The sequence below is a fragment of the Strix aluco genome, chromosome 39, assembly GCF_031877795.1.
Source record: "Strix aluco isolate bStrAlu1 chromosome 39, bStrAlu1.hap1, whole genome shotgun sequence".
NCBI lineage: Eukaryota > Metazoa > Chordata > Aves > Strigiformes > Strigidae > Strix > Strix aluco.
The window spans coordinates 528,117-544,720 of NC_133969.1; the positions used below are offsets into that span (position 1 = coordinate 528,117).

The window sequence follows — 16,604 nt, forward strand, 5'->3', positions numbered from 1 at the left end:
GACAGCAACTCCTCAGATGTGCCCCGGATCCCGGCCAGATCCGGGATGCGCCTGAGTGAAGCAGATCTACCAGATGTTTCTGTGCCCTTTTTTTTTTTTTTTTTAATATATATATCTGATTTGTTTTTTAAACTGTATAAAAGCAGGACCCTCAAACGAAACTGAGGCCAGGAAGAAGGGAGGGGTGGGGAGAAGCGGTTTTTAACGCCTCTCTCTGTCCTACTCTGTCTGTTAAGCCTTGGTTTTCTTAGTGTTTGTTTGAATTAAAGGGATGTTCTTGTTTTTCTTCCCCGAAGGAGTCTGGGGTTTTGCCTGATTTAATGGGTGAGGAAATCCCTCGCTGTCCTCATCACCATTCCTGAGGCTTTTTGTTTTAATTGTTCTCCTTCCCAGCGCTGCGGGGGAAGGAGCAAGTGAAGCGCTGCATGGGGCTTAGTTACCCTCTGGGCCTAAACCAGGACAGAAGCTTCCCCCCAGAATTCTTAGGGACAAGCACCGGGTGACAACACACATCAAGGATTACGTGACGTGGTATTTTAAAATGAATTGTTAGAAAATAAACAAGAGGAAGCTACTACCTAGGTACGTATGGATCTTAAACAGATACTAAACCTGTTATTTCAGAGCAGACTAAGTACAACAATCATCCTCAGTTGCTGAGGAGAGGGGCTCCGAAGAGGAGGATAGCGGTGGGGGACCCTTCTGAAAGCATCAAAAACCCGCGGCAAAACCGCAAGATGAGAATGCAGAAGCCCAGGGAAGAGGGAGAGCCTCAAGTCACCTCCCCCCTGAGTGGGAAGAGTGAGCTGCAAATGAGGGCAGCGGTGACTCCGAGTGGGCGGAGACTGGAGTAACGATGCCCCACGCCCCTCACATACAAGAGCAGCCCCCAGGGAGTGCGAGCAACCAGGAGCACAGCAAACAGGGTGGGAAAACAGGGCGTGGCACTTCAGAAGGTTGTGGCATGTCAGAAGGTTGTGGTGCGTCAGTTCGCGCAGGCAGGGTGAGCGGACAGGGCGCAGTCCATCTGGGTCTAGAACTTATCTGAGCTAGTTTCATCTTATCATCCTCCACGAGTACACTGAACCATGGTCTCCACTCACGTCATAAACCACCACCAGAAAGAACGTGACGAGCCAGACAGAGCTGCCACGCAAACATGCAGTGGTCCAGTCCCGGGCTGCAGGAAGTGCCTGAGCCTGTCAATCCTGCCGGAGGGCAGCAGTGACAAGAGCTGTGTGCACTGCGATCAGCTAGATGACCTGCTCAGCCTGGTGGCAGAACCCAAAGAAGAGGTCGAAAGATTATGAAGTATTAGGGAGTGTGAAAGGGAAATTGATAGGTGGAGTAGCACCTTGGCACCCATGAAGCAACAGGAGCAAATGCAGGCTCCAAACGAGGCAGGCACTCCCTCATCCTCTTGCTACCAGGCAGAAGGAGGGGACCTAAGAGATGGGGGAGGCTGGAAACAGGTCCCTGCTCACGGAGGCAGGAAAATCCTCTCCCAACCTCCCTCACCCTCCATGGTGTCCCTTCACAAGAGATTCGGGGCCCTGGAACTTTTGAATGGAGAAGCGAAGGAGGAAGAAAATGAGACAAACAAGGAGGAAGACCAAGGTCCACCAAGGCCGGGTCGTTCTAGACCAGGTATCAAAACCAGTTCTAAAAAGAAGCCCAGAAGAGTCATTGTAGTGGGTGACTCCATTCTGAGGGGTGTTGAAGGCCCAATATGCAGACCAGACCCGCTTCATAGGGAAGTCTGCTGCCTCCCTGGGGCGCGGGTCAAGGACCTGAGGGCAAAACTCCCCGCTCTAGTGAGACCCAAGGACCACTACCCTCTCTTGGTTTTTCAGGTAGGTAGCGACGACATTACCAGGAGAAGTCCTAAAGCAATGAAGAGAGTTTTCAGATCCTTGGGGAACGTGATTAAGGGGTGTTACGGAGGCTTCCAAATGAACAACCCACCACCAATTTTAAAAAAATAAATAAATTTAGTTTTTAATAAAACAACTAACCAGGTCTCTGTAAGTTACAGATTCGGATGTCTGCAAGAGGAGAACAGAATAACTTTCTGGGGTTTAACAACAACCCAAAACACTTTACAAAGCCCCACTCCCCAGGGGTTTAACGGCAACCCCAAATGCAAACTTCACTTCCTGGGGTTTAACGGGAACCTGAAACGTAAAACCAAGCCTCACACCCCAGGGGTTTAACGGCAACCCCAAACGCAAACAAAAATTCACTACCTAGGGTTTAATGACAACCCAAAATGCTCTACACTCACCTGACAAGTGAGGGCTCTCAACCCCGAGGACCTGCTCAGGGCAGCGTCCCGACCCAAGGCACCTCGAGGAGTTTCCTTGGGTGGCGTCCCGAACCCAAGGGGAGAGTCCTCAACCACAGCGTGCAGCTCCAGTGGGACAAGCTCAAAATGGCTCCACCAGGGGACTCCATTTATACCCAGGCCGAATCTGACCTGTAGTCAATAGTGGCTCCCATTGGTCAAAGGTCTCAACTACCGCGAGACCTTGAAAACAAAGACAGCCAGAAGCTGCCATGCTTCAGCAGCAAAGAAGCTCTGCTTTCACTGGGCGGATGCACCAGCCACAAGGGGTCAGGGGCACAAATTATGTTCTTCTCCATCCCTTCAGTTTTGGGGATGCATGAAGAAGAATACAGGAGAAATCAACAGATGAACTTGTGGCTCCAACGTAACTTGTCTTACTGTCAGGGCTTTGAATTTTTCAATCATTGGTTAGTATACAGGACGCCAGACCTTTTGGCATTAGATGGGATGCACCTGTCCCAGAGGGGGAAGAGGATCTTGGGTCAGGAGTTAGCTGGGCTCATTGACAGAGCTTTAAACTAGATTTGAAGGGGGAAGGGGGCAAAAGACCAGCCCATCTGAAGTGCATGTGTACCAATACACACAGCATGGGTAACAAACAGGAGGAGCTTGAAACTATGATGAAACAGGAAAATTATGATGTAGTGGCTATTACAGAAACATGGTGGGATGTCTGCCATGACTGGAGTGAGTGCGCCAATAGATGGCTACAAGCTCTTTAGGAGGGGTAGACAAGGAAGGAGAGACAGTGGTGTGGCGCTGTATGTTAAGGACTGTTATGATTGCTTTGAGTGCAAGTGTAGTGAAGACAGGGCAGAGTGTCTTTGCGTTATAATCAGGGGGAAGGTCAACAGGGCAGATGTTGTAGTAGGAGTCTACTATAGGTCACCCACCCAGGACAGAGAGGTGGATGAAATATTCTATAGGCACGTAGGAGAAATCTCACGATCGCTTGCCCTTGTTCTTGTGGGAGACTTTAACTTCCCAGACATCTGCTGGAAATAGAACACAGCAGAGCGGGACCAGTCCCGGAGATTCCTGGAAAGGGTGGGAGATAACTTCCTGATGCAACTGGTGAGAGAACCAACGAGAGAAGGTGCCCTGCTGGATCTTCTCTTTGTGAAGAGAGAAGGACTGGTGGATGATGTGGCGGTCAGAGGGGCACAGCGATCAAGCAATAATAGAGCTCTCTATTGTTAGAGAGGCCAGGAGAGGGGGCAGCAGAACTGACATCCTGGACTTCCAAAGAGCTGACTTTGTCTTGTCTAGGCACCTGCTCGACAGGATGCCTTGGGAGACAGTCCTGAAGGGTATAGGGGTCCAGGAAGGCTGGGCACTCTTTAAGAAGGAAGTCTTAATGGCTCAGGAGCAGGCAGTCCCTGGGTGCTGTAAGAGAAGCCGGCGACAGAGAAGACCACCCTGGCTGAACAGGGAGCTTTGGCTGCAACTCAGGGAGAAAAGGAGAATTTACAGCTTTTGGAAGAAGGAGCTAGCCACTCACAATGATTACAAAGATGCTGTGAGGCTATGCAGGGCGGAAATGAGGAGGTCTAAAGCCCAGCTGGAAATTAATCTGGCTTCAGCAATCAAGAACAACAAGGAATGTATCTATAAGTATGTCAGTAGCAAAAGAAAGACTAGAGAGAGCCTCCATCCCCTGCTAGACGCAGGAGGAAAGATGGTAACAAGTGAAGAGGAAAAGGCTGAGGTGCTTAATGCCTTCTTTGCCTCAGTCTTTAATAGCAAGACTAGCTGTATTGAGGGAATCCAGCCTCCTCAGGCAGAAGACAGAGACTGGGAGAACGACCCTCCCGCATTCCAGGAGGAGATTGTCAGTGACCTACTGCATTACACAGACATACACAAGTCCCATAGGACCGGATGGGATACACGCGAGGGTGCTGAAGGAGCTGGCTGGGGTGCTCGCCAAGCTGCTTTCCATCATTTACCAGCAGTCCTGGCTGACCGGGGAGGTCCCAACAGATTGGAAACTGGCCAGTATAACACCCATATATAAGAAGGGTCAGAAGGAAGATCCGGGAAATTACAGGCCTGTCAGCTTGACTTTGGTGCCCAGGAAGCTGATGGAGCAGCTCATCCTGAGTACCATCATACAACACATGCGGGACAACCAGATGATCAGGCCCAGTCACCATGGGTTTATGAAAGGCAGGTCCTGCTTGACAAACCTGATCTCCTTCTACGACAGGGCGACCTGCTTATCGGATGAGGGAAAGGCTGTGGATGTTGTCTACCTTGACTTTAGTGAGGCCTTTGACATCGTTTCCCCCAGCATTCTCCTGGCAAAACTGGCTGCTCGTGGCTTGGATGGGCACACGCTTTGCTGGGTAAAAAACTGGCTGGCTGGCTGGGCCTAAAGAGTGGTGGTGAACGGAGTTAAATCCAGTTGGCAGCCGGTCATGAGTGGTGTCCCCCAAGGGCTTGGTTTTGGGGCCACTCCTGTTTAACATCTTTACTGATGATCTAGACGAGGGGATGGAGTGCACCCTCAGTAAGTTTGCAGACGACACCAAGTTGGGTGGGAGTGTGGATCTGCTCGAGGGTAGGGAGGCTCTGCAGAGAGACCTGCACAGGCTGGAGCGATGGGCTAAGGCCAACTGTAGGAGTTTCAATACGGCCAAACACCAGGTGCTGCACCTGGGCCACAACAACCCCCAGCAGCGCTACAGGCTTGTGGAGGAGTGTCTGGAGAGCTGCCAGTCAGAGAGGGACCTGGGGGTGTTGATTGAGAGCCGGCTGAACATGAGCCAGCAGTGTGCCCAGGTGGCCATGAAGGCCAATGGTATCCTGGCTTGCATCAGAAATAGTGTGGCCAGCAGGGGCGGGGAAGGGATCTTACCCCTGTACTTGGCAGTGGTGAGGCCGCACCTCGCTTACTGTGTTCAGTTAGGGCCCCTCCCTACAAAAAGGACATTGAACTACTCGAGCGTGTCGAAAGATGGGCAACGAAGCTGGTGCAGGGTCTGGAGTACGTGTCGTACGAGGAGCGGCTGAGGGAACTGGGGTTGTTTAGTCTGGAGAAGAGGAGGCTGAGGGGAGACCTCATCGCCCTCTACAACTACCTGAAAGGAGGTTGCAGAGAGTTGGGGATGAGTCTCTTTAACCAAGTAACAAGCGATAGGACAAGATGGAATGGCCTCAGGTCACGCCAGGGAAGGTTTAGACTACATATTAGGAAGCATTTCTTTACAGAACGGGTTATTAGGCGTTGGAATGGGCTGCCCAGGGAGGTGGTAGAGTCCCCATCTCTGGAGGTGTTTAAGAGAAGGGTCGACTTAGTGCTTCGGGATATGGTGTAGTTGGGAACTGTCAGTGCTAGGTTAACGGTTGGACTAGATGATCTTCAAGGTGCTTTCCATCCTAGGCGATTCTGTGATTCTGTGAACATCATGGTCAAAGGCCAAGGTAAGGTTTACTGCCTGCACTGAGCCAGCCTACGTTTCAACAGTCAATAAAAGTGGCTAGAACTGAAAAAAAACCCAACCCCCAAATCAGATCCATATCAGGTTTCTCGACAACCGGAGGACACCGCTACCACCACCATACCTGGGGCAGGTTTTTGATGTGATGCTGGTAGATCTGCTCATAATGGGGTGGATTGATGCTGCTCTGGTAGGTGCAAAACACTTTTTCATGGGAAGTGTCTGCGAATGAAATGTTTCAAAGGCATCGGGGATTTCAAGGGTGCTGACATGATCCCAGAGGCCAAGGGCAGCTCAATGTGAGTGCCGGTACCTGGTTTATCTGGTGTCTGAATGAAGTGTTGGGAAGTGAAGGTTTTGCTGTTGGGATATTCGGGGTGAGGTGGCAGCCTGGAGTCGAGGTATGTGCAGAACACGTGCATGATGATCTGGAAACAGAAAAACAAACCTCACTTTAGCATCCTTATAAATACAGCAGCTTTCTTGCCATAATCTTGGGCATTTGTCACAGTTTTTGTGATTGGAACATTGACTCAACCCTTGTGTGTTCAGGAGCCTGAGGCAGTCTAACACTTAAAGAAGAGATTTCAATGGGCCAGGCATGTCACAGCCGTGAAGGCAGGTTTGTTTTTTCCAGTAAGTGAAACAGCGTCAGTCACAACACAATAAACTGATGCTGTGCATCAGGAGCTCGGTTCCCCCACATGCAACTTTATCTCGGCATCCTGCAGAATTTGGCAAAGTCACGGATTTAGCAGATTTAGGCCACGAACTCCAAGCAAACTGTTTTAGTGACAGGTTCTGCATTAGCTGCGAGGATTCGGCTCAGAAGTGCCGACGAATTCCAGTTACAGCAAATCTCTCCTTTTCCCTCACAAAAGGCCAAGCAAAAATCACTGGAAAAACCTGAGGTGGCCACGAGTCTTATTAAGAATGCCAAAATTTTGAAATAAAGTGGTAAAATGAGTATCCAGAAAACCACGCTGCAGCCTGCTATTGGTAGTTTAACCCTTCCTGGGAAGTTCTCAACATTTTATGTGGGCCACATCACCCAATTATCTGTAATCTGATACTTTCTGTGTTTGTTCTATATAGCAGGATATGTTTCATAGAAAAAACAAAAATGGCCAAAGTCTCAAGAAATCTGGGAGATGCTCCTTGGAAAGCACAGCTTTATGTTACCTGCAGTGTGATCAACAAAAAGGCAAAATGGTATTTTTTCTTATTCTTACAGTAATTGTCTTGAACCATTGAATGTCAGAACTTCATAGCAAGTGTTTCTTTTCATCTGTTAGATCAGAACTTCTTTCCCAGAATTCCTGGAAGTTTCATTCCAGGGTGCCCTCCTTTGTCTCATGATCTCTAAACACTTTTGAGCTGCTCAACCCGCTGTGGGTCAAGACACCGAGAGCTGCTCTGTGGCCAGTCACTATCAAATATTTCATCATCTTCACAAATAGAAAACCAAATCCTATTTCAAGACTGATTTTGTACAACTTCAGCTTCCAGCAACTGACTCTCATGATGTCTTTGTCAGCAAAGCTGTGAAGTTCTGACATTCACATCTCCTGGGTTTTATATTAATATAATGTTATATTAATATTAATTAAAACATCAACCTGCAGCTTTTTATATTTCAAATCCAAAAATAAAGACTCTGGGCAGCGGGAGGGAGGAAAAAACAACACCCCCAGCCCCTCCCTGCAGGTGTCGCTGCCACAATTTGGCCAAATAAGTGTTTGGAAAATGGCAAAACCCCCCAACAAAACAAACATACACACATGCGCAAAAAACCAAAAATATTGAGGTAAACCTGCATGCACCGGCGTCGACAGCGTCTGATCCTTCTGCAATAGTGACGGGGTTTGGGGGTTTGGGGGTTTGGTGGGGACCACAGGGAGCGTTCTGTACAGTGGGGCCTCCGGCTGTTTTACCAGTGGAATAAAAAAACATGGGAATTTTCCAATTATTTTGGTGGGGTTTTTGTGAAGGTTGGGAAATGGTGAGATCCCAGCAGGGGGCCTCCATGAGAACTCCTCTCACCCTCCCACACCCGTCCCCCCCCCCCCCCCCCCCCCGCAATTAAAAATGCAGCGCTGCTAACGAAGTCAGTGCTGACCTGGGCCCGGGTGGCAGCCGGCCTCTTTTCCTGGAGTTTTTTAACAAAACTGGAGGAGTTTGGGGCTTTTTTTTCTTTTTACCAAAATTGAAAGGTCTGGTTGAGTGTTTTTTTTACCATAATTGGAAGGTTGTTGGAGTTCTTTTACCAGAATTTGATGGGTTTTTGTTTTTTTTGGGTTTTTTTTTGTTTGTTTGTTTTTTGTTTTTTTTTGGTTTTTTTTTTTTTTTTTTTTTTTACCAAAATTGGAAGGTTATTGGGTTGGGCTTTTTTACCAAAATTTGAAGGGGTTTGGGAGGGGTGGCGCATTACTAAAATTGGAGGGTTTGGGAGGTGTTTAACCAAAATTGAAGTTGGTTGGGGTTGTTTTTTTAACCAAAATTGGAAGGTTGTGGGGGTTTTTTTTACCAAATTTGGAGGGGGGTGTTTTTGGGCTTTTTTACCAAAATTGGAGGGTTGTTGGGTTGGGTTTTTTTACCAAAATTTGAAGGGGTTTAGGGGAGGGGTGTGTTTTACCAAAACTGGAGGGTTTGGGGTTTTTTACCAAAATTGGAGAGTTGAGAGCGGGGGGGTGTGTGTTTAGCCAAAATAGGAGGTTGTTGGAGGGGATTTTTTACCAAATTTGGAGGTGTTTGAGAGCTTTTTCCTACCAAAACTGGAGGGGGTTTTGGGGGGCTTTTACCAAAATTGGAGGTTTTTCTTTTTTTAGCCAAAACTGGAGGGTTTTTATGTGATTGGCAGGACCGCCCTCCTGCCTCGTTAGCAATTTTATTAATTATTTTTAACGCATTAAACGGTGAGGTGGGGGCGTCACCCCCCTCCTCTCACTTTGGGGACACCCCCAGGGCTTGGGAAAGGCAGAGGAGCCCCCTCTCTGGGGTGTCCGCCCCCACCCGTGAGGGTTGAGGGCCCGATCCTGCCCCCCCCGGGGGCCGAGATGGGGAAAAATCCCCCCAAAATGGCTCTTGGGGGGGGGGGGGGGCCATTAGGTCACATGGGGCTCTCCCCTCGCTTTTGGGGTGCCCCCCCCCCGTGCTAATTAGCTCTTCCCTGGTCTGTGGTAATTAGTGATGGACTGGGGGGTAACTGGGTGCACTGGGCTGGGGTTACTGGGGAAACTGGGGACGCTGGGCTGGGGCTGTGTGGGCTTACTGGGAGAACTGGGCTGGATGTAGGGAATACTGGTGAAACTGGACATACCTGGGCTGCAGGGTTGGGGGGCAGGTACTGGGAATACTGGGAGACATGAGGTGGGGGATACTGGGAGCTGTTGAGGCACACTGGGGGTACTGGGAACACCAGTGAAGCTGAACTGGGACGTCAGACTGGGGCTACTGGGAGCACTGGGCCGTGTGGTGGCAGGGCTGGGATCGGGGGCACTGGGAGTACTGGGGGGGCCATTGGGGGACACCAACCTGAGCATAAGGGGATACTGGGGAGCACTGGGAGCTACTAAAGTGCACTGGGGGGAACTGGAGAGCACTGGGACCACTGGGCTGGTGGTACTGGGGAGCACTGGGAGCCACTGGAGTGCACTGGGGGGCATTGGGAGCACTGGGGCCACTGGACTGGGGAGCACTGAGAGGTACTGGGGGGCATGGGAGCACGGGGACCAATGGTCTGGGGATACTGGGGAGTACTGGGAGCTACTGGAGTGCACTGGGAGCACTAGGGCCACAGGGCTGGGGGTACTGGTGACTTGCGGAAAACAGACTCTACAACTCAAATAGAGTTTTAAAGCAGGTATGTTTGCATACCTACCCCTGGTGCCGGGGTGCAAGGGGATTTCTCCACAAAGCTTGCACACCCACAACACATTTTACGAAAAACTTATTGAGTGTGGATATACATATTCATTGGATTACATAACACAAGCATACATATGCGTAAATAAGGCCGGGTTAGTTCTAGAGGCTGGTGTCAGTAGTTTATGTTATGTTTGCACCTGTGCATTGCCTCCTGGTGGGTGTCTTTGGGGGTCTTCGGGAGGAAGGCTCACAGTCTTTCTCACCTTGTACTTTTCCTCGTAGCATGCGCAGATTCTCTTGGCCAATTTCTTGAATAGCAAGAGTGTTTTCAGCCGGTTTACCATGTCTATCTTATCTAAAAGCACCAGTCTATTAATTTCTACTGCCCATATATGGCTGTTGATCCATAAACTTGCTAGAGCACATCTGCTTTCCAAGGACACATCTCTTATTTTTGCCGAACATAGTAATTGTTGGTAAGTTTCCACAGAAAACTGCTTTGTTTTGATGAACACAGTAGTGATTGGTAAGCTTCCACAGAACAGTCAGGGCAAGCAGGATTATTAAGCAATATTCAGAAATCATTATAAGTTGCTATAAGTAAATAAGTTGCAAAGTAGGTGATCATTTCCTTGCATCACTGGGGAGGTACTGGGAGCCACTGGAGTGCATTGGGGCGTCTGGGCTGGGGGATAGTGTGGAGCACTGGGTGGTACTGGAGTGCACTGGGAGATACTGGGGGGCACGGGGGCCATTGGTCTGGGGATACTGGGGATCACTGGGAGCTACGGGTTGGGGGCACTGAGGCTACTGGCCCAAGGATATTGGGGAGCACTGGTGTTACCGAAAATTCAGAATAAAGAACTTATCAACACCAATTTGATGCAGATAAGCAGACACTTCTTTATTGACGGCCGGACGCGCAAGGGAGTGTTCTCACCAACAGCACGCACCAAGCACTAAAATCATACATCTTATATAGAACTTATTCATACATATTCATTAAGTGTTCATACACAAATATACAATTTCCAAGAAATCATTAACATACTCTCTGCCTACTTCCGATTCTGTGCAGTAAGGATTAGAAATGTCTAGAAATGAGTCTGGGATGTAACGTGAGTAAGTGGTCCATGGGTCGATGGTCGCAATCTCCCCCTGTCAGAATTACCCTTTGCTTAAGGACACAGTTTTCTTGGCAGGTACTTGTAAGCTGTTACGGTTGTTTCCCCCAGTTCCCATTAATCCTAGACTTTGACAACTACTTGCATTCTCCTGGTCCTGTATATGTATTATAAATCAACTTACAAATCAGTTTGTGTTTGGTTACCTAGGTTCCAAACGTTCCTACTAGATGATTATAACCAATCTCTTCAGCCTTGGTATGGGGCTGTATAAGGGATTTTAAAGTAGCAGTCGGTTGCTGGTATAAATTACAACAAATAACATTTTAACTAAATATTTCTTATGATTCTATATTTCTATTAAATCAAACACAATTACTTCTACTTATTGCTAAGTCAATAACACTGGGGGCCACTGGAGTGCACTGGGGGATAATGGGAGGCATGGGAGTGCACTGGGGAGCACTGGGAGCTACTGGGGTCACTGAGCTGGGGATACTGGGAGTGCACTGGGAGCCCCTGGGAGTGCACTGCGGAGCACTGTTTGCACAGGGATGACTGGGCTGGGGGATACTGGGGAGCACTGGGAGCTACTGGGGGGCACGGGAGGCACTGAGGCCACTGGGATGAGTGTACTTGGGAGCACTGGGACCGCTGGGGGCACTGGGGAGGGCACTGGGAAGAACTGGTAGCTACTGGGAGCACTGGGAGCACTGGGTCCTTCCGCCGGGGTGGGGGTTCCGTCACACTTCCTGTCATCCCCTGCGGCCGGTTCATCTCCCATATTGACCAATGTGAGCGGTTGTCTCCCGCCCTTCCCCGCTCGGATTGGTGGAGCGTGGGCCAATGGCGGCGGGGTGGGGCGGGGCGGGGTGGGCGGCTGTGGTGGCAGCGGCGGGGGATGAACATGGAGCGGGAGATCCGCTGTGAGTCCGGGGCCTCCCGGGGCCCACACGGGGCCCCCCAGAGATCCCCCCCTCGGCCCGGGGCCCCCCAGAGATCCCCCCCTCGGCCCGGGGCTCCCCAGACACCCACCCCCCCCCCGCCTCGGGGTCCCCCAGAGACCCCCCCAGTCCTGGAACCCCTCAGGTGGCTCCTCACACTCCCCCCCCCGCCCCCCCCCCCGTTTCCCCTCACGCTGCCCTGGTCCCTCGATGCTTCTCCCCCCCCCCCCTCCATTTCCACCTTCCCCATTTCCATGACACACACACCTCCCTCCCCCCCTTTCCATGCACCTGTAAGAGTCGGTCAGAAGATCAGCATTGTCTCAACATTGTCACCGGGGACATGGACAGTGAGGTACCCGACAACGGCCTGTTTGGAGTGCAGTTGCCAACCCCTGGAACGGAATGTGGTGCAAAGGCTCCTGAATGCAGAACTGTGTGGCACAGCCAGTGCTGTGCTGTTCTTCTGAGTGCTAACCCCTGTGGTGCAGGGAGTGCAGTGCTGTTCTTCGGTGCCTGAGCCATGTAGTACAAAGAGTGCTGTGCTATTGTTCGGTACCTGGCCTAGCCGGAGATGTTAGAGATAATCGCATAGCCACTGTCAAAAAAGATGGATCACAACTGTTGCCATAACATTGATGAAGAAATCATGAACCTTAGATGAACTTTGCTTCATTATAATACCAAAACACACCTCCTGGTTGAAGGTTACCCGCCTCCAAGACTGACCACACCTCAGACACTCCCCCCTGCGCATGTGCGATGGCCTCACTCAAGAAGGGCGGAGATATGATAATTGAATTCTGAGAAGGGCGGAGACCCCTGAGGCAGAGGTGGAGCAAGCTGTGTTACTAAGCATAAAAGATGACGTCTTGGCAATGAAAACTGGAAGCTTCCCCACCAAGGATCACGACGATCGACGACGTAGCATCAGCTGGACCTGGAACTGTTAGGACGTCTTGAGATCAGCGGTGGTAGCTATAACCTCTCTTCCTCCTCTCTCTAAACTTTACTTTTCTCCTTTCTTTCACCCATCTCTAACTATTGCATGCCGCTTCACAGGCAACACAATAAAGTTTTACTGTTTGTTTACTGCTATCCCATTTGGTGTTGGTCACCTTAATGTTGCACTTTCAAGATTGTAGCAAACTCGAACCATCACGTGTCCACCGAGTGGACCGTGACATTAAACTGGCATCACGGACAGGATCCTGAGAGACAGGGGGGTGCAGGTTATGTGTGGTCTGTAACAGGGGGAGAACGTTTCGCTCCAGCCACACCTGACCCTACACCCAAAAGGGTGAGAGGTGTCCAGAAAGCAAGGGGGGCGATTTGAGATTCCCACACACCTCGCACGCCTCGGTGTATTGCTTCCCAAACTCGAATTGAGGGCTCTGTCTATCAGGATCAAGTGGAAGGATCTCTTAGTGCAAAAGGGGTTACTGTCCTCAATAGATGAGGTCGACTACCCGGGGAAGTTGAAGGGACAAGCTGAGAAAGTCTGCACTTGTGTGTAACTAAGTTTTGACTCCCCGTGGTAGATTTTAGTCCCTTCAGCCACTTGGGGAAGAGAAGGGTGATGCAGCAGTTGTTGTGTGTGTGGTGTAACTAAGTTTAACCTCCCCAAAGTGAGTTTGGCCCCTTTGTAATAAGAATGACTGAAAAGGATGGTTATCAAAACTCTCCGTTAGTAAAAATCTTGACTCGTTCTATGCACTCTTGGCAAAGTATGGAGGCTGTAACTGGGTCTGGCTGAGCCGGAATTGGTTTTCCCCTGTAGCAGCCCTCATGGTGCTGTGTTTTATGTTGGGAGCTGGCAGGGTGTTGATAGCACACTGGTGTTGTGGCTACTGCTGAGTAGTGCTTACACAACACCAAGGCTCTTTCCGACATTTTTCCCCCCACAGTGGGATGGGGTGGGCAAGATCTTGGGAGGGGACACAACCAGGACAGCTGACCCGAGCTGACCAAAGGGATATTCCATACCATATGACGTCTGCTCGAGTATAAAGCTGGGAGAAAGGAGGAAGGGGGTGGGGTCACCCTTGGTCCTCCGAGGCAACCACTACATGTATTGGAGCCCTGCTTCCTGAGAAGGCCCGACATCACCTGTTCATGGGAAGTAGAGAATAAATCTGTTTTCTTTTTTTTTTTTTGTTTCCGCCCGCGTACCTTTGCTTCGTTTTGCTTATATTAAAACTGCTTTTGTCAAACCACCACAGAGCTCGAGCCTCCCCACCCAGGGAAGAGTGGGCTCGAGAGAATTGGACAAATTTGCAGAGTGTAACAGACCGAGTGATTTCTATACATAATGAGGCTAGATTATGGTCAGGTAAATGCAAAGCGATAATCTGTGCAGTTCTTGGAGCCAGCCTGGTTGCAGCAATTGAAGACCATTATAAATGGCATAGCCACGAAAAACAAATCATAGAATCCCTTGAAAATTTGGTACAACTTTTGCAGAAAACAATCTCCAACCTGGAAGAGCAGTTAGCAGAGAAAGAAGAGCAGTTAGCAGAGAAAGAGAGAGTAATTTGCTTGTTCAAACAGCAGACAGAGGAAAAAGAGGAAGAAAATCGCTGTCTAAAAGATGCCTTAAGAGAAGAATTTTCAAAGTCTCCTGAATCATTGAGATAGAAATGAAGATGGAAGAGATAGGTATTTGGCAAATAAGTCAGATATACCCCCCAAAGGAACTAAAAGAAGCAAGGAAACGCTTCAGGGAGAACCCCCGAGTGAGACCTTTGATTAAAGCAGAATATGCTTATATAAATGATGAGGATAATGACCCACATATTACAACTAAAGAGATACCATTACTCCCACTGAATTGGCCAAAATGAAAAGAGAATATGGGTGCCTTCCCAAAGAATCCAAAACAGAGTATGTGTGGCATGTATCTTTAACCAGAGGGGACCAAATTCAGTTAAATGAAAAGGAAGCTAGTGGTTACTGGGGCCACGGCATCTTTTTAACAACAGGGGATAGACGTGCCCCATGGTCCCTAACCCAGCAGGCTGCCTATTGGGCCGGAGGGTTGAACCCTTTAGACAGGGGGGATCCCCTGGCAATCACAGGCACAATTGATCAATTGCTAGAAAGTGTACACAAAGCAGCCTGCCTGCAAATGATATGTGAAAGGAAGTTAGTTCCCAGATGTGAATCCCCAATGATGCTGTCGGTGAATCCTGAAATCATGACTCCTTTGATAAGGGGACTCCCAGAGTCACTCAAATCTACCGGGATTGATCTCCAAAGGACCATAGCATTTTTAGACCCTGCAGAAGAGCTGGAGAGCTTTATAAAAGGCATCAGAGATGAAACTAATGCTGGCACAGATTCACCTTTCAATCATAGCTCGGCTCCTTCCCACTCAAAACATAAAAGGATGTGGACATGCAGAGATGTAGCACAGGAATTGATAGACTATAGCAGAAAATACGGTCCTGTGAGAACTCTGGAGGAGAAATCATAAGGAATCCATCAAATAGGAGCTAAAGATCTACTCCTTTCTGTTAGTAAAACTGTAACCGCCGCTGACCACGCCACTGTTGCTGACTATTCCCACTCTAAAACAGGGGGAGGAGGAGGACAGCCCCTGACTCGACAACAACAGTGGGCTTTGGGAGTTAAAAAGGGAGTTCCCAGGGATGTAATGGATGGTTTACCCCTTAATAAGCTGAGTAAGCTGATATCAAAGTGGTATGGTCCGAAACAACACCCACAGCACTCACAGTCAAATAGAGAAATCTCTCCTGTCATGCCCACAGCCCCCTCTGCAGAGAGCACGGGCGACGGGAAAAGTCAGCAGGGAAACTAGAACCTCCATTCCTTAGCAGTGGGCGGGGGAACGGAGGATGGAATTATATCCGACAGCTCACTAAAACTAATAGAGGTGATTTATTGATTACAGCTATTGTAGGTCCTAAGTGTGCACCCGTAACCTTTTTAATCGACACCGGTGCACAGATCTCTGCCCTGACTGAGGAAGATGCACAGAGGTGTGGGGTGATTTCCTCTAAGTGAAACGTTTGTGTCCTGAATGCTTTAGGGTCAACAGAGGTTATGAATGTTGCTCCGGTAAAGCTAACGCTGCTGGGAGAGGAAAGCATGATCACTATTAACATGGTGGTTGGGAACATTCTGACTAACTTGTTAGGAATAGATGCCCTTAAAGGAAGGGAGTGGGAGGATTCAGAAGGATTGTTGTGGACTTTCGGGACACCGCAACTGAACATCAGGCTACTTCAAACTGCACCCGCTCTGCCGTTTAGCAAAGTAACTAATGTTAAACAATATCCCCTCCCCCTGGGAACAAAGGAAGGCATCAAACCAGTCATGCAGGAGATGCGGGAGCAAGAAGTGGTGATAAATACCCATTCTCCTTTCAACTCGCTGGTATGGCCGGTGAAAAAACCTAATGGGAAGTGGAGGCTCACAGAAGATTTTCGAAGGCTGAATGCTAACACAGATCCTCTAACTGCCGCAGTCCCTAATATGGCCGAACTGGTAATAACAATTCAGGAGAAAGCTCATCCGATCATGGCAACCAGAGATGTTAAAGATATGTTTTTCATGATACCTTTGCGACCAGAAGAGAGATTGTTTTGCTTTTATGTGGGAGGGACAACAATTTACCTTCACCCAACTGCCTCAGGGATACAAACATTCCCCTACATTAGCTCACCATTAGCAGGAGAATGGAACAACAAAGCTGATGAATTAGCAAGACTAGCTCCTGTACAAAAGGACCAGATCACAGAAGATTTGGATCGTTTGCTAGAATGGTTGCATATAAAACGTAAACGTACGGGAGCTAAAGATCTGTATCATGAAGCCCTTGCCCGAGGTTGGCCTGTCACTAGGGAAATGTGTAAAA

General features: G+C 49.2%; 1 protein-coding gene across 1 annotated transcript; it reads left to right on the forward strand.

Annotated features, from left to right (window-relative positions):
• Window positions 1-13,864: 13,864 nt before the first annotated feature.
• On the forward strand, window positions 13,865-15,200 carry LOC141917522 (uncharacterized; the record flags this gene model as incomplete). The annotated part of the gene is given in 3 exon segments (XM_074810780.1): window positions 13,865-14,340; window positions 14,400-14,539; window positions 14,542-15,200. Coding segments are annotated over 3 exon segments (1,275 nt in total), but the record flags the coding sequence as incomplete, so codon positions are not given.
• Between the last annotated feature and the right edge of the window lie 1,404 nt (window positions 15,201-16,604).